The sequence below is a fragment of the Paramormyrops kingsleyae genome, chromosome 5, assembly GCF_048594095.1.
Source record: "Paramormyrops kingsleyae isolate MSU_618 chromosome 5, PKINGS_0.4, whole genome shotgun sequence".
Classification (NCBI taxonomy): domain Eukaryota; kingdom Metazoa; phylum Chordata; class Actinopteri; order Osteoglossiformes; family Mormyridae; genus Paramormyrops; species Paramormyrops kingsleyae.
In genome coordinates this window covers 19,033,699-19,061,686 of record NC_132801.1, presented here as the reverse complement: position 1 = coordinate 19,061,686, position 27,988 = coordinate 19,033,699, and the positions used below count along the sequence as shown (strand labels likewise).

At 42.7% G+C, this 27,988-nt stretch overlaps 1 protein-coding gene across 2 annotated transcripts; it reads left to right on the top strand.

Annotated features, from left to right (window-relative positions):
- Window positions 1-440: 440 nt before the first annotated feature.
- tecpr1a (tectonin beta-propeller repeat containing 1a) lies at window positions 441-27,988 on the top strand. Of its 2 annotated transcripts, none has more exons than XM_072712335.1 (25): window positions 441-629; window positions 12,074-12,306; window positions 12,938-13,120; window positions 13,731-13,868; window positions 13,973-14,095; window positions 14,226-14,400; window positions 15,164-15,264; window positions 15,541-15,642; window positions 17,525-17,673; window positions 18,600-19,129; window positions 19,338-19,480; window positions 19,581-19,736; window positions 22,268-22,417; window positions 22,582-22,739; window positions 23,055-23,182; window positions 23,522-23,624; window positions 23,707-23,803; window positions 23,971-24,050; window positions 24,162-24,218; window positions 24,322-24,496; window positions 24,607-24,736; window positions 25,141-25,239; window positions 25,609-25,715; window positions 26,054-26,173; window positions 26,273-27,988. In XM_072712335.1, exons 2-25 carry the CDS (start codon window positions 12,082-12,084, stop codon window positions 26,432-26,434), a joined length of 3,591 nt encoding a protein of 1,196 aa, XP_072568436.1. In that variant the 5' UTR covers window positions 441-629; window positions 12,074-12,081; the 3' UTR covers window positions 26,435-27,988. The 2 variants fall into 2 exon arrangements, with proteins under 2 accessions (XP_072568436.1, XP_072568437.1); XM_072712336.1 differs by having other exon boundaries at window positions 442-629; window positions 13,731-13,853.

Sequence of the window (27,988 nt, the reverse complement as noted above, 5' to 3'; positions counted from 1 at the left end):
ATATTTTTACGCGTTCGAACCATACAATTGCGAAGTACTTTAGTCTAAGTATCAGCTTTGAAGAACCACCATATAAAATGGATATGGAAGGGCCCAGAGGCAGTAATTATAAGTACAGGTTTGAAAGCAGATTCCGACGCGGGCGGCAGTACGATAAGCCGGCTGAAAAGAGTGCGCCAGCCAATATATGTTAATTGCGCAACTTCCTGTTGTGGATGCAAAAGAAGTGGGTGCCAGATCTGGCTTTAAGAATATGAGCTGTCATTTCGCCTGTCATATTAATTGCAGTTATATGAAAGTGAAACAGTCGTTTTTTAAAATGTAAAGTTGTATGCTGTTAAAAGTCAGTTGGACCTATAGCACTCTGTGCCGTAATTGTAGGGGACTGTAAAAAAAGTACAAGGGATGAGCAAAAAAATAGGCTTTTATTTTGATATTCTGTGACATTAAGGTGCCACTGTTGGGTTGTTCGTGACGCGTCTGTTTTAAGTCTTAGACACTTTCTGGTAACCCTGCACTCGGCGTAAATATTGAATGTGGTTCTACAGTAGTGCTGAAGACAGGGCGAAAGGACTACTGCGAAATTCTCATTTTAATCACCCGTACTTTTGTATGAAGGACAAAGGAAGGTATGTTGCGCGCTGCTGGTATCGTCCTTCCATTTTAACCGACGTTAATAAGACAATTTGGAAGGGGAACGACGACAAAAATCGATTTTCGAGTCCAGCTATTACAATTTAGCCGGTCAGCTAGCTAGCTATATTTTAATTTACGTTTGTATATGCCCGCTTTATGTAGAATGAAGCAGATATTTCCCTAGAATTATGCGTTTCTAATTTATGTTCCTTTAAAATTTTGCCACCAGAAAATGCATTTAAATTATTAGCTAATGCAGACCACACGTCGAAGGACTGTAAGGTAAATAGCCTGTTAGCCAGGGATTTAATTTTAGCTACTGATAAAATGTAGGGAAAACACTGTTTTGACCTGAAGCCATGTTGTTTCTAATTTAAGCGATGACACCGATGGGTTTTGGAAGTGTCAGAACTTACCTGATGTAAAAGAAGTTACTGCAGTTGTGTGTTTTTCTGTGCCTTCATTTATTTTGCGGTCAATGCGTGTATATTTTACCTTAACCTATCTAGCATTTTAAATCCTCTTAGCTGTTCGTGTATATCCTCTGAAAATGCATTATTTGTATGTCCTAACCTGTTAATGCTTAACTGGGCATCATTTGATACCTGCCATATACAGTATACACATATGTATGTGTGTGTGTGTTTCAAGCAGTCTGTATACATATGGAACAACCCAATGTGGTTGTGCAGCTAAAACTCCAGGTAGTCTGCATATAATGAGACATTCCAGTGACCTATAACATTCAATGACTGTAATCCTATCATGTCCTCATTGGTTTCAAGACTTTGAGCAGAGAAGATGGTGATTCGGGGATGTATTGTTTGTACCTCTACTTAACTACATCCCTTCACTCATCAGTCCTCCCCTTGAAGAGAAAGGCAGTCAGTTTCTCAATTTCTGATTGCTTTTCCCCCCAACTGGCAGTCTGGACAACATAGGGAATGAGGCAGATTGTCTGATGAAGATACTCAATAGTATTCTGCCCTATGGATATGGGTCATTTCCCACCAGCATTCCGTAATCTATGTTATTGCAGGTGCTTCTTCTGAAGGTTCCTTGAAAACCATGCCTTTGGTTTTGAGCTTAGTCGTGCATAAAGTCCCGTTGCAAGAGCTTTTATGTGTATACAGCATTTGGTGTCCTTGGTAAAGGGGCAGCACATCGCCGATATTAAGGGTTATCAGGACAGGGAGAAGTTATGATCTGCTTTGTATGATGGCAGTCGCAACGGTAATGGAACGATTCCAGTAAGGAATATATGATCCATCAAGGGGACAAAATGCTGCATAATGGCAAGCTGATATCTTCCACCAGCTGAGCCATCTGATGGAAACAATACCAATGTGTGTTAATGACCAGAAATTGTAACTGTGACTATGTGAGATGACTAGGAGCTGCTACGTTTTATTTTGCAGTTTTTTTCTGAAGCAGTTTACAGGTCTGTTCAAATATATTGAGAGAAATAGCAAATAAACATTAAATGGAGTTAAACGGTACATAAGGAAATCACTCCACAATAATGCTGTTGCATGCATGGTTCATCAAGAAAAACAGAGCAGCCTCTTAAATTCTGTTAGCATATGGTTGGCAGTTGAAGGCTAATTACATTCAGAAGGGATGTATTTTGAATCTTGAAGCTCAAGGGAAGCTACTTGAGGCCAAGTTTGAAAACATTACCAGCCTTGACGGGTTATTGGATTGAAATATTGTAGATATTGGTGGTGCTGCCCAAGCAGTTCTGTGTGCTGGTACCACAGTCTTGAGCTTCAAACTGCAGATGGCAGGCAATGACGGGATGTCAGGAGAGGATACATGTATGTGGAGACCATGCTTGTCATGCAGCAATATTTAGATTAAATTGGGAGATTTGGTTTGACACAGGTTGTCAGGAGAGGAGATGTCCATAGCCTGGACCAGCAGCTGCAGCTCTGTGCAGTATGAGCAACTTTGACAGATATTGTGTAGTGTAAGTATAAGGGACTGCAGATCCATATTGGGAGAAGGTGAGGTTCTTGTCAGTTTTGATCCCAGTTGATAATGTTATCTTCAAGTAATTTGCTGTGATGATGATCTTGCAATGTGGTGATTGACTGACTGGGATACTAGGTGACAAATTTATTCTGTAACTGCCTTCTTACTAACATTCAGTGAAGGTGATTTTCACAAGACTTTGCCTCATGCCTAAGGTGGTTTTGGCTGTGTTTGGTTGCAGATGATGTGTTGCTGACATAGTTGCAATAATTTGCCTCCGCACAGTTGAACTGCTAAGAAGGTTGCTATGGACTCATTCTTGATCCAGAAGTACCAGCAGTACACAATCAATCATAGATGTGAAGCATAACAATGTCCCATGAGTCATGGAAGAGCACTTTTGACTAGCTTTCCTGCCACATACTCTGAACCTCATTAGATGCATTTTTTTTGGGGGGGGAGGGGTCAGGTTCCATCAGGAAGAAGGTAAATGTAAGGTAAAAGCTACATTCAGCCTAAGTGCTTTGAACACAGCGCATCAATGCAGCAATGATCAGCTTATGATTATTTCAGTAGTAGAGGAGTATTGTAGTTAGTATGTCTCATACATTCCTGCAAGATTTTTTTCTTGCCTATCATTCCAGCTGATGTGTTAATGACAGCAGTATGGTCATATTACATTTTTCCATCTACACACACATGTAATATGTATGAGGACAGATGTGTTCACAAATCTGTTTCTGGACAGATGTTCATGCTCCAGTACCATCTTGATTTTGCTTTCCAGTGTGAAAAGCATGTGTATTATGCATATTTGTTTTCAAAATTCATTTAGATGAAAAGGCAACAAATAGTGTTTGTCCTTTTAACAGGAAAAAGGGAATGTACAGTTTCTCCGATTTGCTGCACTTTTTCTCGGTCAAGTTGCACTTTATCACCTCCTTTGATTGTGGGATTCATTACATAGTGCCAGCAGTAGGATCGAGGCCAGCAGGATGCACAGTGTGATGATGCAGAAATGAGCTTGTGTAACTAGAGCAGGGAAATATGAGAGCAATTTCAGGGACAGCAGAACTACCATGAGAGCTATAATAATAACATTTTAGAAAAAAAAAAAAACACAATTAATTAGAGGTAGTCATAAATACTCATTTTACTAGTTTTGTGTGTTTAGTGAGTGTTATTCGACTCTAATGTAGTGCTGGTCAGACATTTAAAATGTTTCCAATGGAGAAACACAAATAAATATTTTCTGTCTTTTGATTTAAACGGAATATTATGAATATAAAGATGCATCTAAGAATCTTTTCTCATCATTACAATGTTTGAATAGCAACACATTTATGTACATATGAAATTTTTGCTTAGAAACTGTGTCCTCTCATAGTTTTTCATTTACCATATGCATGGCAAATTTCAGATTGTCTAGTTAATTCCCAACATTTCGGCTTTCATTTGCACAAATTTCGCTCTCTGTGTGCTAGTTGCCCATGCTTTGACTTTTGTCTCCTGGTCCAGTTGTTCCTTGACATTTACATTTATTTATTTAGTAGTTGCTTTTAAACAAAGTGACATTCAATTGAGAAGGCAGGGTCAGCCACTCCCTCGAGCAATTTGGGTTAAAGGTCTTGCTCCAGTGCTCAACAGTGACCACAGGATTTGAACTGGCGACCTTCTGATTACGCATACAGAGTCCCTACCCGCAGAGCCACACACTGGTACAAAAGGTACTTTTCATTGCCAAATTTGAACTGTAGGCTTATATGGCAATTTTCCACTGGCAGTCAGGAACCGACCCGTACCCGAGGCGTACCGCGAAGATGGTTACGGTCCCAGCTTGCTTCAGTTTCACCCGCAGAATGGTCGGCTTGTGAAAGGCGTTCGCGGGTTTGGAGAGCGACAGTGACGTAAAACCGAAGAGTCGCTTATTTACTGTTCACATGGTGTACGTCATGATTTACTGAGTGCTAATCTCTGCTAGCAGGTCAGTGAGAATTACTGTCTTACGTTGGCATCAAACTTTAGCAGAATTAGCATTCATTTACGTAAATTTGTATTACGAATCCATTCCATGCAGCTGTTCTATAGCACTTTTTAAAGTAGTTGGCAGGAAATTATTATTAAGTTATTGGGAATGCATAAATACATCACAAAGTGCGGTATGACTTATAATGAATGATTAATAGAATGCCCTTTTTTCTTTCAGATAATTTGTGCATATTGACGCAAAACACACAAATCTCCCTGTGTTATGACCAGTCGGATGGTGGTGATGCAACTATTTCGGTTTGGTCAAGCTTTGGGCCTTGCTAGTAAGCCGGGCCATGTCAGCTTGGATACAGCTCGGGTACGGCTTGGTTCTTGGTGACAGTGGAAAAGCCCAGTTAGACTGAGTACTTGACACTAGGGCTGGGCAATATCTGAAGAAATAATATATGATATTTTAATTTAAAAATATTAGGATAAATAGTAAGAGTACATTTTATTTGTATAGCATTTTTCAAAATCTCAAAGACACTTACCTAAAATAAACATATAAGAAAATGGGAAAACATATTACAGATATGGAAGGCTATACTCTCGAGCAAACAAAAAAGGATTTTAGCTTGATTTTGAAATCTGAGACCAAGATTGACTGATGAATAGCAGTAGGGAGGTAAATGATATTGAGTCATCCAACCCCCTTTCCCCACAAAAACAGAAAAAAATTAATGAGGAAAAAAATTGAGTCCTTTTGCAAGTTCTCACAATGCTTTTGTGTTACGATTAATAATTGCACTACCCTTCAAAGTACAAAGGGTAGAATTAATGGACTAATAACTGTGAAATTAAATGCCGGACATCTCCAGTAAAGCGTGCCCTTAAGCTTGAGACCATAGGGGACAAAGCATATAATTTACCTTTAAGACTATGTATTGTTGTACATATTTGCACTGTGTGCACTCACCACCAGTGACTGTAAGTGAATAACAGCTATTGAATGAGAAGTGCACATGTGAACATTGAACTGTCAATTAAAATTCACCCATAAAGATATTTGGGGAACTAAGGGATGTTATTTGCTTTTGTAGAAATAAATTTCAGCTGGAAAACTGAATTTCGAATATAAAGTCTGAGTTGAGGTTTAAACCCAAACATACTTTCTGGAATACCCCCTTGGTAGTCGTGCTTGAAGAAGTATACATTAGGGATGTGTGCATTGATACTGAAATATCAATTATTTTGATCTTAATGTTTGTTTTTATTTTGAGAATCAATTTTAACATTAAAATATGGATTGCTTGCCCAGTAATTAAAATATTTACATTATAGAAAACAGGACATGAGCTACTACTGGGCAGGGCCACCCACAGAGGGGGGGAATGGGAAGGGGTCCTGACAGTAAGGAAAAGCACTTTTCCTCACTCTGCTATATTATTCTACCAGTGTTGTGTTCAAGTCCACCTTAGTCGAGTCCGACTCGCGGCTGTATGTTTAACAAATCCAGCAACAAATCTAGTCCAAGTCAAGACTGAGTCCAGCAGGAGAGCAAATCTGGGATGAAATAGAGTCCATTACTGGAGCTGGGTAGCTGAAAAACACAAATTCAAGTTCAGAATTGATTCTGGAACCAAAGAATATGCAAAAAACAATACAGTTTCTTTAAAAGACATTTTTATTTAAGACTTTTATTATTCATAACATAATGTAGCTAAACATAAAGTGCACACACACCTATGTAACACTGTATGTGATATGTGTTATGATTGGCACTCCTCACACTACAACAATGACATGTTGCTTTTCAGAAATACAAGAACTATTAGCATTTTATGCCTTAAATGTGCACAATAGGATCCCTTTATGATGGGGTCACATCATTCTTATTACAACTGTCTAGCTAGCTGCTACCATCAGCAAATATAACATCATTGATTTTTTTTTCAGATTCAAGTGTCTGAAAAATTACTGGTTTGATTCCACTACTATCAATCACACCATCATTAGGTTCATTAGCAGAAGACCAGGGACATAGTGTTGAACATAGTCAGTTGTTGAACAGACTTTTTGTACAGTTGTTTGAAAAGAGAAAAGTCAGATCAAAGGGCGCTTTTCCACCAAGTACGGTACTTAAATGTACTGTCCCTTTTCCACTGACCTCCGGTTGGGTACCGGAACCAAACCAGCTGGGGCACTTCTTTGTTACTTCGATACTTAGAGGTGGGACTTAAAATGCTTTTTTTGTCAATTGGTTGTGCAAATAGCCTGCCACTGAAACACAATTCAAAACAGTTACCTCCGAAGACAACGATAAACAAAGTAAAAAAAAAAAAATAATAATAATAATAATTAATTTTGATATGGTTGAAAGAACAGGTACAACAAAAAGATCAGAATTTCATGACAAGAAATTTTTTAAGTATTTTGTTTAATATACTCGCACAGCACACATATAGCGTTTATATCATTTAGCATGCTGTCCTAGCAATGTGATTTTGTTATAATAAATATTGGGGTTTTTATAAAGCATAAAAGTTCATACATTTCTCACAAACCCTTCTAGGAGTGCTTTTAAACAGCAAGGATGAAAATCATAGTCTCGGAGAACGCATGCAGCGCTCATGCAAAAGCCACGGAGGTAAACTTTACACTGATTTTTAAATATTTATTAGATAATCTATAAAAGGAATAATAATTGAAATGGCAAAGCTAGCTTTTTTTTCTATGATAGAGTAAAAATGTTTTAGCAAAACTTAAACTCACTGCGCTATAATGTCCATATACAGTATTGAAAGTAAGAAAAAGCCTGATCTTAATTTAGCTTATTAGCCATGGAAGAATTGCATGTCATAATAATGTGATGTTGGCATTAATATCGCACATTGTCCAGTCTTACTACAGCCATTTTTCGAATTTAGTGCAAAACACCCCGCCTTGCGTTGTGATGTCATTCAGCACCGGTACCGGTTCTTATACCAATAGAAAACCAACACTTTGAAGTACCGTACTTTTGGTAATTTTTTGAAGCACCAAAAGTACGGTACCTGGTGCAGTGGAAAAGCACCCAAAGATGTAAATGTTGCACATACACAATAATTCTCTGTCACAGTTTTCTTGATGATTTAGTGTGTTAAGAGTCCATTCAATAACTGACCTAGGCTAATGAAGGTAATACATTTTTGGAAATTTTATCTATGAAATTTATCAAGGGGGCAGTAGAAATTGGAAGTAATGCCAGCCACCTCACAGTTATCGATGCTTTGCACTATTTGCATTCCTAGGTGTGCTTCTTTATACTGGATGTCTTGCACAGAAACATTTTATGGTTAATGTACAGAAACCGGATAATTGACTTGGTAGACATGATGAAAGGGATGAATGGGTGCATGCACAACGTTAAAAAAAAATGTAACTTAATATAAGAATTTGGAGAGGGTGCTACAGCTGCATCCAGGCTGCAGACATACCGAGTGCATGACAAGACCAAGTCCATTCATATGTAGACTCAAGACCGTATTTGAATCCAAGTCCAGACTAAAGTACTACAACAATGTATTCTACCCTTTGTACTTCAAATGGACACCGTGCAGCTACTAATAAATATTGTCAAAAATACAACATTAAACTTCCCAGCTTGAATGGTTAAAACACTATTACTGCAATGGGCAATATTTGTGAAACACTGGCTATAATAAGCATTTTTTAAGCCTATTTTCCTGACAAAGGCGATAATCGCCAGTTAGTCACTGTCAGTGTCGACACTGGGTTACTTATCTAATATTGTTTAATATCATGGATTGCTAATAATACCATCATACCGTAGTTTATGGTTGTTTGTATGTCATGTCTGCTTTCTCACTGATGCCCTTAATGCTTTTAGCTTCTCCACCTACGTTTGTGTAGCGGGTTACTGCTAATAGAAAAAGCTTAATTTGGACACTGATAATGTGTCCGTTGTTTTTTCTCATTGGTGTTAATTGGTACTCATGGGGGGGCCAGTAAAAAAAAAAAAAAAAAAAAGACCAGCAAGGGCAGTGATTGGATAGTGGAACTGGTGTCCCAGATTAAATTAACGAAACAGGTCATTGCAAATAAAACATAAGTCTATAGGATTCTCTAAGCCTCCTAACAGCAGATGAGTGATTGTGCTGATGCATGGGAATTAATGCTATAGCAGGAGAAGATGAATAGATTTCATAATCATGTGTGTAAAACTGCTTAATAGCAAAACTGCTTAATACTGACAAAAGGCATCACACTCTCCATGTGTCACATGCAGTTAAAACTTTGTGCAACCATGAACTTTGGAGCACTGAAGTATTGTGTGACATAAGTTTTTATAGTCTTCTTAGAAGGGGTTTGGTTATGTGTCTCTTTATCGCCAGGCTTCACCTCTCCTGTGTCTGTTACACCTTGGTTTACCATAACACGGTATGACTGGTGATGCTGCTGCTAATTATTTCTCAACATGGACATTTTTGTGTTGTCTATGATATAACATCCACATGTAGCTACAGTATGTATGAGATGTAAACTAGATAAAGTTTTAACCAGGGTGCAGGCAGTTTATTCTCTTAAGCAGAAAGAAGACTTAAAGGTACAGTATTTACTCCTCTGCCTGATTTTATACTTAACATAGATGTAAATGAGAGGAGATGTCGAGTTTGTGCCATTTACCAATAACTAATCCAGTGTAGTAGTGATGCTGCCCAAAAATATTGCACAAGTTGTAAAATAGCTTTATATGAATAAAATACAAGTAAAACCAAAATGTAGTCTCTAAATACTTGCACATGATGCATCTTCATTAATATTATAAGAAAAAACATTTCATCAATTGTTTTTGGCATTATAAATTAATTTTTATTTTAGTATCATCTCTTTTTGTCAATTAAAAATTTTCATCATCGTTTTTGTCAACGAAATTAACACTAAAACCTCAACTCCGCTTTAGGCTTTTACTCCTCGCCCACAGTAGGTTAGAGCTAATTGGTTAAAGAACCATTTGCCTTTGTTTGGCTAAACTATTCTTTTGTTGCTGTTTCCTCTGAGGTTTATGTTCTGTATGTACTGTAATGGGCACTGCTTCTGAATGAAGTGAACAAATCATAATGCATGTACAAATGCTGTTGACACAAAAGAGGTGTGTATATTATATATAATATGTGTGATAATAATCAACTACACTTCTCAGCTTTAACATTGAACTCTTCCTTACAGATATAATTTTACAAGTATAATTTGTCATTGGATTGCTATCAATTTATTGTTGTTTAAAGTGTCCTTTAAACATGGCTATATCACATACGAGTCCTGTGTTAGACGTGCTCTTGGCTGGAGCAGGATTTCTGATGTGAGGCCTGTTTCCAGCAGCACTGTGTGAGCAGTAGTCTTCATTTTATTTCGTATGTTCACTCCAGACAGACACAACAGAAGCTTCCTTGTAGGTACATGCACATCTATCTGGAAGATAGTTAAAGCCCTTGAAGTCTTTACTTTGTCCAGTTTCTGCACCGGTTTCTATGGAAGGTTATTAGCTCTGCTTACATTACATTTCTGCGCTTTTCATGTTCAAACAACATTGACTGTTTTTATTCTACAGAACAGAGCATGGTTATCTATTTGAAAATTTCTGCTGTTCTTCCTCAGAGGAAAAGATTTTCACTTTGCATGCAATGAATTATCTGTCCTTTTAAATTGTCCTTGAAATGTAATGCAATTTTGATATATTAAATGCTGATTATAAGTGTGGTTTTGCACTAAGATCTGTGGTACTTGGTTGTGAAGAAAAGAAGCTGTTGGTCTTCCAGTGATTTGCAGAACTGTTCCTACCTGCAGTGAGACAGTGAGACTTCAGTAAGATCCCTCTTGCTCTCTTTAGCCCCACCTAAAATTGCTGGTAGTCTTGTCACCTGTCCCGTAATGAAAAATTAAATGCTGTGTCCCATTTTTTAACGTATTTCGTCTGATTGAAAGTATCAAGTGGTGAAATAAGTTGGCAGTATTTCCAGTTTTAGTTGGCAAATTTTTTTGGCAGAGGTCACAGTACACAGCCCCAGTCTGTTGCATGTCGGAGTTGAAAAAAAGTAACACTACTCCGCTGACGTCTTCTCATCTCGTTGATCCACAATATGTCTTTCATGCTGTGTGCTCTGCTAACTTAACAAACCTTGCTGTGCATTTGTTGGTTATAGGTTGTCCGTTCTTTAAAGACTATCATATGATTGATTGGAATTGCGTTCGTGGCTGTGATGTGACAGGCTGATGTGTGCTATCAAGCAATGTTCCGCATCGACAATTAAAAAAAATTTTCTCATTCTCTTATCATTTAAATTTTATATGACGATAAAAGTTTTATGTGTAAATATATGTTATATTGCCTAGCCCTACTTCTGAGCCTAATTTTCTACCTCCAGAGATAAAGAATACTCTCCATATTCTATGTAATGTGACAGAAAGTTGTGCTGCTAACGAGGCAGGAAAATGTAGAAAGACTGCTATGTTAAAGTTGGTCAGTTGGTGAGTTGGCCTTCAGGACCAGACATTAAGGTAAAACTTCTGTTAAGGTCCCTCTGGGATGGCACTGTCATGGCAGTTCTTCTGTTGAAACCCCTGGCTTATGAGGCATTGGAGAACTTGGTGATCTCAATGACGATAGCAGTAATAGGGTCATGTTATGTAATGTCGTGTGCATTGTATCTTTTATGTGATCTCATTTAATCTTTCCTCCTGCTTTGTAATACTGGTCATTATTCTTTGACCAGTCAAAGCAAAACTCCAACTCCAAAATACACTCAAACCACTTTAGATAAATTCATGTGACATAAACGCATAATTGGCTTTTCAGCAGAGCTCCAATATCGGATACAATTTACGTTTTCCAAATCATGTGTTTTAATTGCATTAAATATACAATGTGATTGGTTCCTCCAGTGGAAATGTGGAGCAGAAATCTATGATGACAAGGGAAGGTTAGTTAATACTCATAGTGGAAGCAGTACCTTATGGTATTTGTACTATGATGCTTTTGGGCAACTCGCCCTAGTTTTGTAGTGCAGAAGGCTCTCTAATGGTTAAGATAATTGCACAACAATGCTTTTGAGAAATACTTCCGTTTTGTCGTGCAGGCATTGCAAACTACCTTAGCATTGTTGAAGACCCTGAGGTATCCAGCTAAGTAGCTAAGTAAAAATTATTGTTAGCCTTACAGTTGATACTCCTTAATAATCAAGATATCGGCATCAGTTCGATGTGTCAGTCTTGGCGTATATCGCCGGCCGATATTTAATTTTTTTCAATATTCAAAGTCATTCTCTCAATAGTTGTAATTGAATCGAATTGCCTTGCAGCCAACAGTTTACACCTTTTGTAATAAGTGATGAATGAAGGCATGAATGCAGCCATCGGATCCTTTAGGAAAAGGTTCTTTTAGCAATGCCTGTTGGAGCTTTCGGCTGACGGCCCCCTGCTTTCTCTCTGACAGGGTGCACCATGCCTAGCTCCCTCCTGTGGGCAGTGGACGTGTTCGGCAGGGTGTATAGCCTGTCCCCCACAAGCCAGCAGTGGGACCTGTGCAAGGAGGCCCAGTTGGAGATCAAGCGCATCACCGCCACACAGCAGTGTTGCTGGGCCATTGCCTGTGACCACCAGATCTACCTGAATGTCTACGCCAGCGACGTGCCCATCCGCTACCAGGAGGAGACGTATGAGAACCAGGTGCTTCTGGCTGGACGCGCTACTTTGTGTCTGCACTGTGTCAGGCTTATGGAGAAGTGGGCATGTCGTAGGATCCTCTGTGGTTAAAATCACACCTCTAAGCCTAACCCCCATGTCATTCCCATTGTGCTGTATGAAATGTAAAATGGTGGAACTTTCAGTTTCATTGTTATAAACCTATATGACTTATGAAATAGCAAGTACATACATGTTGTGTCTGCTTGCTTAGCTTTTGTGTAAGTCTGTTTTGTGTCCAGAGTAAATTTCTTTGTGTTTTAACATATTTATGTAAATTGCTGTTTATCCTGCTTCTCTTGTGGTCAGGAATTTCTTTTACTGAAGAAAGTTGTAGGTGTTGGAAGTGGTTGTCTGGAGATGTTTTGCTCTCCTCAGACTCTGGAAGCATTTATGAGTTGCATTTTCCAGAGACTGACTGCTTCTTTCCGAAGCACGGAGCTTATATCAGTTGAAGTGTGTCAGCTGATCAGCGCAGAGTGTCCTGGTTGGAGGTGCATGCTGGTTGGCCTGTGTTCCATGTGCCCTGATTGGTCCTTAAAACACATGCCAGACAAATAGAGACACTTAAGTTAGACCGGGGACCACTGTGCCTTCTCCTGTTGGTATTCTCCAGCGATGGAACCCCATGGACGGCTTCTCGGACCGGCTGCTGCCCAGTGACCGCTGGCAGTGGAGCGATGTGACGGGCCTGAAGCACCAGCCACTGGACAGCTTCCGGCTGCCCTCGGACAACTGGGAGTGGGAGGCGGACTGGTACGTGGACGAGAACTTCGGCGGGGAAGCCACTGAGAAGGCGGTAAGTGGAGCAGGCCCGCGGTTGCACGGTGCCAGTCGTCACGGTCAATTACTGGACAGCCTGTCCTTTAAGTTTGGATCAGCGCCATCTCTACCCTACGCTAAGGCTGCAGTCTGGTTTGCTGTCTGTCATTTGGGGGATGGGAAGGCACAGCTTTGTCAGGAGGCCTACTGGAATGGAAGAAATAAGTTAGGCCTCACCAGTCTGATAGAAGCGAATATGCTACTGCTTTAAGGTCCGCTCTTTGGGGGGGCTGACGGTGGCTCTGTCCAATACCAGGCTTCCCTTGTGGTCCTCCTAGAAGTGTTCAAATACTTCTTTCCTTCCATTTGTTTTGTTTCCAGTTGGCCAGTCTGGTCGTATGCAATTCCTACACTATAAAATTTTTAAACTATAACAACAGAAAATGACAGAAGTATGCGAAGTCGTAGATGTAATTATGGACATTTTTACTATCCTCTGTGATTGCCCAGCATTATATCATTCTCCATGAGAAAATTTTTATTTTTAATTCGAATCGTGTAAATCGCACGTTAAGTTTAGCTGGCAGGAGGCCAGGTTAGTGACATTTACTGGCTGCTGTTTTTTAAGCGGCTGTTTTTGTGACCAGGGCTGGACGTACGCCATCGATTTTCCAGCCAGCTACACCAAAGACAAGAAGTGGAACTCCTGTGTCCGTCGCCGGCGATGGATCCGCTTCAGGAGGTACAAGGCGCGGGACACCTGGGCCAAGGTGAGGCCCCGAGAGGTAGCTCTGCTTAAATTCACCACTTGTTCATGGTTATATGATCTCTGTATATGGGATCACTATGTTTGACTGTACTTTTTTGGGCCCGTCTGATATCTGAGCAGGTCTCCTCAGAACTGCCCGGATCACTCCCAGACCCGTTCAGTGACATCAGCTGTGGGGGTTGGGAGATCACCGAGGAGCCCATGGGTCTGATCTCGCTGTGGGCAGTCACTCTGCAGGGCAAGGTACGCAGATTTTCACCAACTACCTTGTAGCTTCATCATTTTGCCACTAGAGGCCACTAAAAATCCATATCGCTTATTGTGTTTACTCGTCTGTGCCTCTGTGTGTGTGTTTGTGTGTGGGCTGCAACAGGTCTGGTTCAGGGAGGACATTCACCACCAAAACCCTGAGGGCTCAGCCTGGGTGGAGGTGCAGTGCCCAGGGGAAGTGGTGCAGATCAGCTGTGGCCCGGGGGACCTGGTGTGGGCTGTCATGTGGGAGGGTCACCTCCTGGTCCGGGAGGGCATCGGGAGGGACTGTCCCAAAGGTCAGTCGCTCCAGACACCTAGCACCCGTGTGCTCCGCAGCTGCCCAAAAAAGCTCCCTTATCCCCTTACCTCAGGCAGTAAGGCGAGGTTCTTTGCCATGCTTAGCATGTCCATGAGCAGCTATGGGGATTAATCCATGTTTTTATTGGAAATATATACAAATGCAAGGTTGAGCCAGTGTTTCTTATTTACCCCAGTTATCTTTTCTTCAGGTCAGTCACTGGAAGTTTAGGCTGAATGTGCTTGTACCTCAGTTGTCTCCTTGACAGCTGCACGCTTGCTATGTATTAAGAACATAAGAACATAAGAAATTTACAAACGAGAGGGGGCCATTCGGCCCTCTCTTGTATGTGACTTTGTACAAACACTGCCAAACATATAAAAATTATTGCAAACACTGGACAAACACTTCCAAATATGTAAATGTAAAGTTATTTCAAAACTCTTTCTCTAGTGTTTTGCCCGCAAAGCTCATGTTAGTCCTATGGTAGGTACTCTTCCCCGTTGGCTTGTAGTGGTTGCACGTCCAGACGAGTATTATTTTTGGCTTAAATAATAAACGTTAAATATGTTGCTTCGTGGTTTGACCGCAGGCCCCAGCTGGGAATTAGGCCGGCAGCCTGAACCTGTAAGCCCAGTTCAGCTCTTCAGCACTGATTTACATGCTGACTGTATGGTGACAGTGTTACGAGTTCAGCGGCGTGTTCTTTTTTTGGGTCGGGTGTCTGAGTTAACATCTGCCACATCGCTTGGAAACTGCAGGAACCTCCTGGGCAGAAGTGCAGTCCCCCAGCCCTGAGTTCGGTGCCATCCACGTAGCTGTGGGCGTCAGTGTGGTGTGGGCAGTCACGAAGGATCGCAAGGCAAGCGTGCATTCAGAGTCACTCTCGTCTGTTTGCAAATACATCGCCATGCACACTCTCTCTAGCTCTTTGTTTTATCCAAAATTCACCCCATAATAAAAATATGAGAATTACTTTCCTTAAATGATTGGCATTGTTATATATTTGTTTTACAAAACAACAAGCACTGCTCTTATTTGCATTACCGCTAAACATACTGTAAACCTTGTAATGTTAATCACGCTGGTTGAGGTTTTAAATGTATTTTTTTTTTCTTTTACCTCCTTTATACATCAGGTGTGGTTCCGACGGGGCATAAACTCTCACAATCCCTGTGGTTCAGGCTGGATTTCCATGGTGGGAGAAATGGTGATGATAGATGTTGGTGTCAACGACCAGGTAAGGGAGAATGGGTCTCTTCTGAAAGAGTTCAGCATACTAAATTGTTTTTTCTTTAGATTTTAATTTTTGTACAAAATCATTGACTAAAGAGACTTTACAGCAAATTACTGGGATTTGTCTGAAGGCATTTTGCAGAAAATAATTGAATATGGTTTCACTCTATGGAGACCCCCGTTCTAAATAAGGCAGGCACTAGTCACATGGCTGCATGTTTTTCTTTTTTTGGGCCTTGCATAACCCCCCCCCTAAGTATCAGTATGTCCCTCCCAGTGTCTCACTTATTTTCTGCTACTAATTTGGGTTTTTTTTTTATTTTTTTAAATAACACCTTTCACACACTTAGTATGTCTGTCAGATTCACATGACCAGGTGTGTATTTCTGAAAAGCAGGCTTGGCAAGTGATATGGAACCCCCTGTCTAGTGTCCCCACCCACACCCACACACACACTCACACCCACACACACACACACCCACACCCACACACTCACTCACACACACACACACACACACACACACACACACCTACCCCTCCACTGAAACCCAAGCTTTGATCTCACAGAGCCTGCTGGGCAGTGCTGGGTATTTATTGGGAATGCTAATGCATTGATCCATTGACTTCTGGTTGAGTACCAGTACCAAAGGATCCAGTACCTGAAGTGCCAAACCAGCTGTGGTACTTTTTTGTTACTTACTTTTGGGGTGGGACGTGAAATGCTTTCTTTTTCAATTGGTTATGCAAATAGCCTGCCGCTGAAACACAATACAAACAGTCGTCTTGAAAAAAGTTACAAACTCGGAAAACAATAAATGAAGCAAAAAAAATAAAAAATTGCGATCTGGTCAGAAGAACATATACAATAAGATCCTGGCCTGACAAGAAATTTTAAAAGTATTTTCTATAATATGCTAGACAGCACGGTATTAGAAAATTTCCAAATACGGTGATGTTATATTATTGTATTTTGATATTGATTATGATTGTCTCAGAAAATGAACTCATGCGAAAGCAGCGGAGGTAAATGTTAAACTGATTTTTGAAACATATACTACTTGATAATCTTGAAAAGGAGTAATTAAATTTGCAGCGCTTGCTAAGATTTTTTTCTTGTGACAGAGTAAAAATGTTTTAGCGAAACCTTAACCTCCTGCACCATAGTGTTCATGCAGTATGATGTATGAAGCCTGATCTCAATCTAGCTGACTGGTGTTGGTACCAGTTATTATGCCAGTGCAATACCAACACCTTGAAGTACCTTACCTTTGGTACTTTCTTGAAACGCGAAAAGTACGGTACCTGGTGCAGTGGAAAGGTGCCCAAAGTGTCTGAACCAAATGATCCACCAGCAGAATGATTCCCAGTCAAAAACACCTGCTTCCCCCGGCTTTCGCTGGACTCTCCAGCCCAGGTGCTCGTGTACCATCAGCACCTAAGTTGTCCTTCTTAGGAGGTCCTCTCGTCACGCTACACAGCCTTCATGCCTTCTTTAACGTCATATGCGCCTTGAGTTTGCACTCTTGCTTCACACCTGCAGGGCTGTGAGTTTGAATCCCATCCATCCTATTTATGTGGAGTTTGAATGTTCTTTCTCTCGTGTACAAGTTCATCCAGGTACTCCAGTTTTCTCTTACCGTTCAAAACATGCAGCCGAGCATGTTTGTGGCATCTCTGAGTTGCTCACAGTGTGTAATTTTGTGTGATCACGCGTGATGGTGCCCTGTGGTGGCCTGGTACCCCAGCCGTGTGTCCTGTGCTGCCTGGGATAGGCTCCAGGCCCCCCCACTAAAAGCAGCCCCAATGACTCACTACCTGTATGTGTGAAATAAAGGCCCCTGCTCAGCTTAGCCCTGCCGTTTCCTGAATGCTCCTCTGTGCTCCAGGTGTGGGGTATCAGCTCGGAGGATCGGGCCGTGTACTTCCGGCAGGGCGTCACCTCCAGCGAGCTCAGCGGAAAGGCATGGAGGGCGCTGACATCTCTCCGGGACGGCGACCGGTCCAGCTCCAGGTCCAGCGCCGGCAGCCTGGCCAGGTGCCACAGTGCCGTGTCTGTGTTAAACAGTACCCAGTTTTAAATTACCAGTTCTCAACAGAACTATTAATAAATACATGTACAAATATATGCTCAGGTATATATTTTTTTAAATGACTGCGATAACAGAATGACACAAGTCGATTTGCCACACTGGTTATTTAGTCCCAGTCTCACGTTCTCAACTGAGAACCCTCCGTACACTTAGAGCAATGGGCCATTTCTCATGTCATCATTGGCCAGTGAAAACGCGAACATTCTCGGCGTATAAGGGGCAGGAGTTCTCGCCTTGGACAGGAAATCAGGCCCTTTTCCCAGAATAATTTCCCCTTCTGTCATTAACGTAGCTCCCACTTGCTTTGGACTTTGAATCCATCAGCCGAATCACGGTGTGTCATCACAGAGAGGCCCCCGCCCACCACTTCCCTCAGTTTACTATCAGTCTTTTAACAGCATGGAACAAAAAAAAAAAAAGTTCAGTTGATGGGAAATTACATGGTAAAGAGCGCTGCATGTAGGGGTTCTGAGGGGACTCCGGCGCCCCCTCTTGTCTGCACTGTCAAAGTAAAATATGGAGTTATATTTAATTAACGTTCACAATGGCTCAGAAGTGACTTACTGATTATTTCTCCAAAAAGACTGCTGTTGTTAGCTGTTGATAGCTACCGATGATACAAAATAAATTTCAGTAAAGTCTATTGGTTGTTCCAACTTTCAATACCCTGAGTTCGTAACGTCTTCCCTTGCCTATGGATCCACCTGCCAGAAAAAGCATGATAATTGCTAAAGTCCAAGGTTTATTGTATAGTTTATTCTATAACTGTCATCTTACTGTGGAATTTCCCTTTTAATTGCACTATGCACGAGTATCCAGTTGGTGGTACTGTACCATTTCTGAATGGGCACCTTCTCTCGGTCACTTGCAGTGCTGGCTGCTTCTTCAGTAATGAGGTGACAGTGCAGTCCCAGGGGTCTGTGCCCGGTGACATGGACATGGAGCCAGAGGGGGCTTCGGGGGGGAATCCAGATCCCCAGGAGCAAGCTGACGCTTCCAAGCGGCGCATTCCGAAGGTGACCAGCGACAGCTTCATCTCCGAGCTGGTGTCCGACCGAGAAGGCCAGCCAGAGAAGCATGAGGGCACGGTGGTGGCCCCCATCCCAGAGGAGGAGGCCGAAACGGAGCAGGAAGTGAAGGTGGCCCCTGCGGTGGTACTCTCCCGCAGCCCGTCGGGCAGGCCGGATCACGCCTGGAGCAACGTTGACCTGGAGGAGGCGCAGGGCCGCCTAGCCGTGGGCTGCCCGGCCTCCGACACTGGTGATAGCTGCAGCCTGTCCTCCGTGGCAACATACAACCTGGACGAGCCGTACGGGGCCGACGATCATCCCATCTGGGCATGGGTCAACGGGGGCAGCTGTGTCGTGGACTCGCACTCGCAGCTCAACTGGTTCAACTCGGGTCAGCATCGTGCTGGGCTCTCAAAACCCAGCTATAAGCAGCGTTGTACTGCACATTATATCAGCACACTCTGGTATATCAGAAGTGAGCTCTCACTGGTCATTTGCTTCTAGGAATATGAAGACCCAGAATACAAAACCAGGTTTACCACATGTCACCAGTGCCTCCTCAAGAGCTCAAAAGGACTTTCTGTCTGTCTGTCCCTCAGGCGTTTCCTCTGCACAGTCCATGTCCTTGTCCGTGTCCCCTGCGCAGACAGCGGCCTGGCGCAAGCAGATCTTCGAGCAGCTCAGCGAGAGGTCCAAGCGGGAGATGGAGAACTTCAGGCATTACGAGCAGGCGGTGGAACAGGTAGCGACCCACCCCCCCTAGCACGGGCTGCTGGGTCAACTACCCACACGTATGCCGGCCATGTCACTAAGTGCGTTTGCCCCCGGCGTGTGTGACGTAGGCGGTGTGGGTGAAGAAGGGCACCATGCAGTGGTGGAGAGACTGGAAGCCCTACAAGTGGGTAGATGTCCACTTCGCACTGGAGCAGTTCTGCGGCACTGATGGCAACAAAGAGGGAATCATCTTCATCTACTACACTTTTAATGACGAGAAGAAGGTTGGCTCTTTGTCCTACTGCCAGATGGGCTATTTGTCTTAGTCATAAAACCATGCTTGTTATGGTTTTAATTTCATCTTCTTATGTAATTGTCCTAAAAGGAGGTTAGTCCCTTAGTCATGATCCCTAAAGGTGCGGTCACATAGCGCAAAAAAACGTTTGCATGTCATTCCCTTCCATTATAGCTGCGTAATGCAAAAATCAGATTCCTCACTTCCGGTAGCAGAGCTCAACCAATCAGGTACGGTGTGGGTGGGACTGACCCCTCATCTTCACTGACTGTGGCACACAATGTTGATTGCCGTAATATAAATTTGTAAACAGGAGAAAAGCTGCATGACTGGCTGTGAGCATTGAAACGGGTCTCAAAGGTAGAAAGCATATTACAGTGCATTTTACGACATTGGTGGTCAATATGCTTCACAGTTAGCTAACCAGCCTAGAAGGCTAATAATTACAATATGAATTTATTTCATTATGTTACTAATTTCACCAATCCTGACTAGCGAGGTACAAAATATGTTGTTTTAAAATACAGTGGAACCTCAGTTCTCGAACTCATTAGAACTCAAATTTCTTAAAAGTCGAACCAACCAGTTCGAAAAAAAATGACCTAGAACTCAATCTGAATCTCAGAAGTCAAACCGTGAACGCCGACCTAAGATAACTTGTACACGCGGGGAAATGAGTCAAGCGGTTTGTCTCTCAGCTGAAACATAGGGTAACGCTTCAGTCTAAGCCTTGCATGCGCTGTGATAGCATCGTGCATGTTTACACTAGCCGAATACATATATTTAGACAGTAAAAATACATTTAGACAATAATAGACAGTAACAGTAATTATTATTATATAATAAAATGCATATAAAAATAGATTTCTTATAAATTATTTTAATATTAATAATAAACCATTAATACATTTTACTATAATAATATTGTCATGCCGAGTGGGGACGGAATGGAGACAAAGGTGCAGACGTCAGGGTATCAGGGAATACGGGGTTTAATTACAGGTAAGGCAGGCAAAACGCAGACGGACAATACAATGACCGGACTGGGGAAACAAATTGAAACGTGAACTAAATACAGAGGATTAATGACAACAACCAGAAACAGCTGATCACATGGGATTAACGAGGGGGCGTGGCACATGGAAGGAGTGGACAATTGGGGCAGGACACATCGTTTTCTTTAACTTTACACATTGTTTGGATACATTTATTTTCTTGCTTTACAAATTACCGTTTTGATAAATGTGCTTGTTTTATCTGGTTCACTTTGTGTTTAAATGCTAAAAATAACATATTTAGGTGTAATTTTTTGGGGTTCGGAACCAATTAATTGGTTTTCCATTATTTCTCATGGGGAAAATTCGATCAGAACTCAAACTTTTTAGGATTTGAGCCGGAGTTCTGAACGGATTAAATTCGACAGGGTACCCGCGGTCATGGAAAACCTGGAAAAGTTTTAGAATCATTTTTCCAGGCCCTGGGTAAGTTTTGGAATTCTTGGATACAGAGGAAAAGTTATGGAAAAGTTTTGGAAACTAGCCTTGTTCATTTTTTTCCCCCGCTTTGTTCTGCAACCCGCAAACAGAAATGTACGAGTGGAAGTCAATAGTTAACTACCTTGGTAAACATCCGTTTCCGTGCAGATTTCGCGTATTTGAGATCGCTGCTATTTTGCTCGTTATTCTAGTGTTTATGGTTTTATTTTTTATTTTTTTGCACATTTTTTTATTTTATTGATCAGTTTCCCGTTTTTGACTCCGTTTGCCTCTACCAATCATAAGATACATAGAATTTTAATATTGGGATTAATTTTCTTAATTGAACGCTATTTGCACATTGGCGAAAGCTGTCCACCGTCTGTGTTTTTTTGGTAAGCAGATTGGCTATTATCGTACCGAAAATTGTAGTATTACTGTCGTGCCGTATGCGGGACGCGGAGCTGAGACAGAGGAGCGGCAGTCAGGAAATCGGGGAACACAGGGTTTAATAAAAAGGGCAGGCAAGAAAACACGCAGTGATATTACAATGACCGGACTGGGGAAACAACCTGAAACGCGGACTAAATACAGAGGACTAATGTCAACAACCAGAAACAACTGATCACACGGGGATTCCACACGAGGTTAACGAGGGGGCGTGGCACACAGAAGGAGCAGACGATCGGGGCAGGACAATTACTATCTGAAACTGCATAATCATCAAATCAAAGCAAACTTGTGGGTTTTGGAAAATTTTCTTGTGGTACTGGAAAAGTCATGGAAATTTATTCTGACAGAACTGGGGGAACCCTGATTCGAGTTCTGAGGTACCACTGTATACATCTTAAAGGCGAACTATGTGTGACTTCCTTATTAACATTATTCCTTATTAGCATCACTAAAGCAACACTCTTGAAACAAAACCTTGCATCTTTTACCCCGCCGCTTTCGCCCGATGCCGCACGATTTCTTCACGCTAGTGTGACCGCTCCTTAAGCCGCTAGATGATGCCGTCTTTGAGTGTCTCTCTGCTTCTTCGCAGTACCTGCACACTTTCATAAACGAGGTCACCATATTGGTGCCGGTGCTCAGCGATTCCAAGCACACCTTTGCCATCTACACCCCGGAGAGAACCAAGCAGCGATGGCCCATCCGCTTGGCTGTGGCCACAGAGCAGGAGATGCATGACTGGGTAAAACTGGAAACCCAACAGGCTGCATGAGTTAGATATCAGTGACCAGTAACTAAAAGTAGCTTAACAAATTTGTGGAGCCTGTTGTCGGAGCTGACATATAGCTACCATAGTGTACTCATTCTGGATCACCGTTGGCCTTCAGTTGTGTCCCCATTCCACAGCTCGCTCTCCTGAGTGTGTCCTGCTGTGACTCGAGGGGCATCCAGGGACCCCCCTGCAAACAGGCCATATGGTCTGTCACCTGCAAGGGGGACATCTTTGTCAGTGAGCCCACACCCAGCTTGGAGGCCTCGCCCTACCCCATGCCTTGCGATCAGATGTACGGCACTTCAGGAGTCGCCCAGCATACTGTGTTTCCTCGTACAGTTTTTCATTTATTGCCACTGCTATAGGTGCTTTAAACAGCTACATTCTGTAATCGTTGCTTCACTAAAAATGAAGCTTCTCTGGTCAAGAGGAGAAATCTCTAGAGATTTGGAAGTATATGAGCATAATTGTCTTCCAGTACTCTGCCTCATTCTGTAGCAGTTCTGTTCTTTTGTTCATTTACTTTAAATTTTGTCCTTAATTGTGAACATATGACCTGGTATTCCTAGGGTTCTGTTCATGGGAATTGTTCTGTCCTGTGCCTCAGGTACTGGCATCAGATCGGGGGGCACCTGCGTGTCATAGAGTGCAACAGTTTGGGTGTGGTGTGGGGCATTGGGTATGACCACACCGCCTGGGTCTACACTGGGGGCTACGGAGGCGGCTTCTTCCAGGGTAAATTCTCCTTCCAAATCTTTATTGCAGGGGTGGGCAGCTTGAGGCCCGGTGTGGGTGCGGGTTTTTGGGATGGCCTCTCAATCAGCCAATAACAGTGGGTGTCCGGGACTGGAGCTGAGAAAAACCACTGCTTTATATTAATGGCTGATTGAGAGGCCACCCCAAAAACCTGCACCTCCACCGGCCCTCCATGCTTCAGGTTCCCCTCCCCTGCTTTAACGTCAGATGGTCTGAAGTAGCCAGTAGTGTGTAGAGCTTGCTTCCTGATGTGCTTAAAAGAAACAATCCATGTAAGATTTTGGTACAAGATCTCAAGTAAAGGTGTGTTGTGTGCAGGACTGGCCAGCAGCACAGACAACATCTACACACAAACGGACACAAAGAGCGTCTACATCTACGAGAATCAGCGCTGGAACCCAGTCACAGGATACACCAACAGGTGCCAGCCTCGGGGCGAAAGGCATGCAGGGCGCTGCCCCGGTGGCCTCCGGCCCGCGTAACCACTCTCCCTGCCCCCGCAGGGGTCTGCCCACAGACCGCTACATGTGGAGCGATGCCTCTGGACTGCAGGAGTGCACTAAGGAGAACACCAAGCTCCCCTCCCCACAGTGGGCCTGGGTCGGTACTCCCATTCAGCCATTCCGACATTAGCCAGAACATCAGTTGGAATGATTATATTCAGTGGATGTGTATCTTGGCATTGTTTTGCTCTCTGTTCAGTGATCATGCTCCGCTGTGCTCTGCCATAGCCCCTCTTCCTCTTCGTCACCTATGTCTTTCGTCAGGTGAATGACTGGACCGTCGACTACAACGTCTCCGGAGGAACAGACAAGGAGGGCTGGCAATATGCTGCTGATTTCCCAACGTAAGTCTCCTCTGATCTGACTACATTGTGACCCTCCCTTTTACTCCACTTGAATGACAAGGTGTGTTCACTCTTTTCGGGATATTCATACAGCACTTCTTTGTCATCTAGGTCATTTCATGGCTCTAAGACACTCAAGGACTTTGTCAGGCGCAGACGTTGGGCCAGGTATCTCAAGGGGTTATATGTCCTCACAATGCTAGTATCTTCAGAAATACTCATGCAAGATTCTAGCCCATTTGCTGACATTATTGATTGGTTCCTTTCCCAGAAAATGCAAACTCACAACGACTGGCCCATGGAAGGAAGTCCCTCCCATCCCGCTATCTGAAATCACCACCCTGCCCTGCATGGCCGCAAGCAGAATGGAGCATGTGCCTCTATGGGCCATCAGCAGCAAAGGGGACGTCCTGTGTCGCCTGGATGTCACTGTGCAGGCTCCCGCTGTGAGGAACCTCCTCTTCCGCCATTCACATCCTCTGTCCAACTCCCACGCGTGTCCAGATCTGAGGGCCACTGCCGTGTTCAAATGCACGCACGTTATTTTGACTCGCAGGGTACCTCTTGGCTTCACGTGGGGACAGACCAGCCGTTCAAGTCCATCTGCATAGGGAGCGCTCACCAGGTGTGGGCTATTGCCAGGGACGGCTCCGTGTTCTACAGGGGGTCCGTGTCTCCTCAGAACCCTGCAGGCGAGTTTGTCTCAGTCATACCAGTGAGGAGAATAAAGTTTTTATGAAGTCTTCATGGTGCCCTGCCTAGACAGTTTAGTTATCGTCATTTGATGATGCATAGATTAGACATCGATTGCTTGACTCCTTTAAATAAAATTACTTTTACATGATGTATCTGAGGTACCTTTCTGATGAATGCAAAAGAAATTCTGGAACTGCTGCAGATTTTAGAGTGGGAAGTGTTCTCGACTCAAGCACAATGAGGACATAGACAGATCATGTAGTCTTATTCATGGTTTTTCAATCAGCTGCGTTTTATGCAATTGAAAATGTCCTACCTTGTCTTTGAACAAAGTGTTATAACCATATATCCATAGTGAGACTGGCACCTTGGTTTGAGCACAATGTCTCGTGACTTGCAGGTGACTGCTGGTACCACATCCCATCTCCACCGCGGCAGAAGCTAAAACAAGTATCCGTGGGGAGAACCTCTGTGTACGCAGTGGATGAGAATGGTGTGTTTGCAGACCACCCGCCAAATGTTTAGATCAGCGTTTCCCAACCCGGTCCTCAAGGACCCACAGTCGGTCCACGTTTTTGCTCCCCCCCCAGCTCCCAGCCCGACAGTCCACTTTTTGCTCAGGAGCTGGGAGGGAGCAAAAACATGGACCGTCTCTGGGTCCCCGAGGACTAGATTTGGAAACACGGCTTTAGATGATGCCGTTATAATGAAACTGGCTCATCCAGCATCTCCAAAAAGCTCTTTATTGCTACAAGTTCACAGAAGTTTGAGAATGATAAATGGATTGTGTGATTTTGTCATCCCTCTCCTGATTGCCCGACTTTAATACCATACTTTTCTTCTAATCTGTGTCTCCCTGCAGGTAACCTGTGGTTCCGTCAGGGTCTCACTCCCAGTTACCCGCAGGGTTCGTCTTGGGAGCACATCTCCACCAACGTCCGCAAAGTCTCTGTTGGGCCCCTGGACCAGGTCTGTGAGTCTGATCATACCCAGTTCAGCTGGGAAATAATATGCTGCCGTAGAAATAGAGGAAATTTCTCATATTTCAGTGTAAAACAGATCTGACTCTTTAAATAGCCTATGAAATAAATTCAAATTAATAATTAAACATAACCTCTGCTTAGTGTACATTCTACGCGAGCAACAAATGTGAATTACTCATGATTTTGTCTTACGGACGCCTTATGCTGAGCTGTCAGTTCACTGTGCCGTTATCGTTCTGATCGGAGAACCGGGGAGAACAGCTGTGTTATGGTTCCTGGCGGGGGAGGGATGTTAGGATGACAGTGTCGTCCCTTGTATTCCAGGTGTGGATCATTGCAGATAAAGTTCAAGGCAGCCACAGTCTGAGCTGTGGCACCGTCTGTCGCCGCCTGGGCGTTCTGCCCATGGAGCCCAAGGGACTGTCCTGGGACTATGGAATCGGGGTAGGTCACCCAGGGCCGCAGCTCCCTGCACACTGGCGGGGAATGTCGGAATGTCACGAGCCACTGGTGCTGAACGGCTGCCGTGTTTCCTGTTTTTAGGGGGGGTGGGAGCACATCACTGTGAGGGGGAACTCGACGGAAGCCCCACGCATCAGCATGCCCAGCATGGTCGGGGGCCCCACCCCGGCCAGCGGGGCCCCACGTGGCACCCCCCCTGTCAGCATCCCAGACGTGATGAACGGGAATGCCGTCAGGTCGTAAAGGAGGCGTGGCCTCCTCGCCCTCCACATCACTCCAGTTCTCTGCTACCCCTGAGCCTTCTCTCCCCATTGTCCCACAATGCACTTCAGTCAGTCACCTTGTTTGGCTCTCATTCACTCCTCAGACATTCCTGTTACATTTCAGGATAGTCACTCCCACCTTCAGTCCACTCTGTTATTCCTTTGTGGTGTTTTTTTGTTGTTTGATTTTTTTTTTTAATGTTGCTGTTGCTGTTCCTGTTTACTGATTTGTTTAGTTTTTGTTTTTGTGTTTGCACAATGCATGACATTCCAATATCATTTTTTGTGCGGATCAGTAGGTGACGCTGTCATGCATATCCTCGTTTGACTGTTTTTGTCTTTAGTTCTTACCTGAGATCCCTTTTTTCCAGTATGTCGAAAGGAACACTTAACTGACAATATCAGGCAATATTGTATGGTACTGACAATAAAGTACAGGAGTTTGCTGATTGTTATGGTAATGTGAGCAAAGCAGAATTTAGTAAAGCAGATTTTCTTTTTGATCTTATTTTAGACCAGTTTTCCTTAATTAGAAAATGTGACAGAGAGTTTGGAACTGATAGCATATAATGCCAGTTGCTGGCAACAGGTATTTTACTTTTTGCACTAGAGGGAATGTGGGATAGGACTTTAATATAAATGGAATGTTATGAAAGCTGATAGTAAAACTGATTTTGCGCATCAGCTGACTGACAGATTTTTCCCAACTTCCACTGTTTTGCACTGATTTTGAGGTTGAAGCTGTGGGAAGGGGGTTAGGTCATCTTTTTGGTGGACAGGTATTTTAAAAATGTATTTTAGCATTAATTTCACTGTCAAAAAATATATGTAAAATACTAATATTTATTCCTTTTTCTGTGAAGCTGAAAAATAAATATTTTCTTCTCAGGTACTTATACCACACCACTCCATCCCTTTGCACAATCATGAACTGTAATGGTACCATTCACAATTTTTTTTTTTATTTATTTTTGGGGGGTTAAAAGGGGAAATATTTATTATTCAGTATATTGATTATTAAAGAGAAGTTTACATTTGTCATTACAAGTAACTGTTTTAAAAAATCATAAGAATGAGTTTAAAAAAAATGTATGGAAAGCAGAAAACAATCATCTTATGACCTGTCACGGTGAAGTGAGTAATGGTACGACAGTTTATTATTGTAAGAATGACATTAGGCATTATTTGTACAGAGGTCTGTTTGATGTTATTGTGCTGTCGCACTTCTGATTTGCACAAGTTGGGCTGTATTTAATGAATTATGCACATTGAGGCATTCTACACTACGTTGGGTTTTCAACTCCTTAAATCATTACATTTCCATTCTACATTCAAATATCTGTGTTTGTTTTTTAGGAGTGATCTGTAACATGGAATGATCAGCCTAGCTTTCACAGTCAAGTGTTTCCTGTGTCATCGTATGCTACCCAACTTGGTGCAGTGGTACTACTATACACTACAGTTTAGTTTGTTGTGCATTCCTCCCAGCGTGTGCATGGTTAGTGTGTCCTCATTAAATGTTTTCCTTAACTTA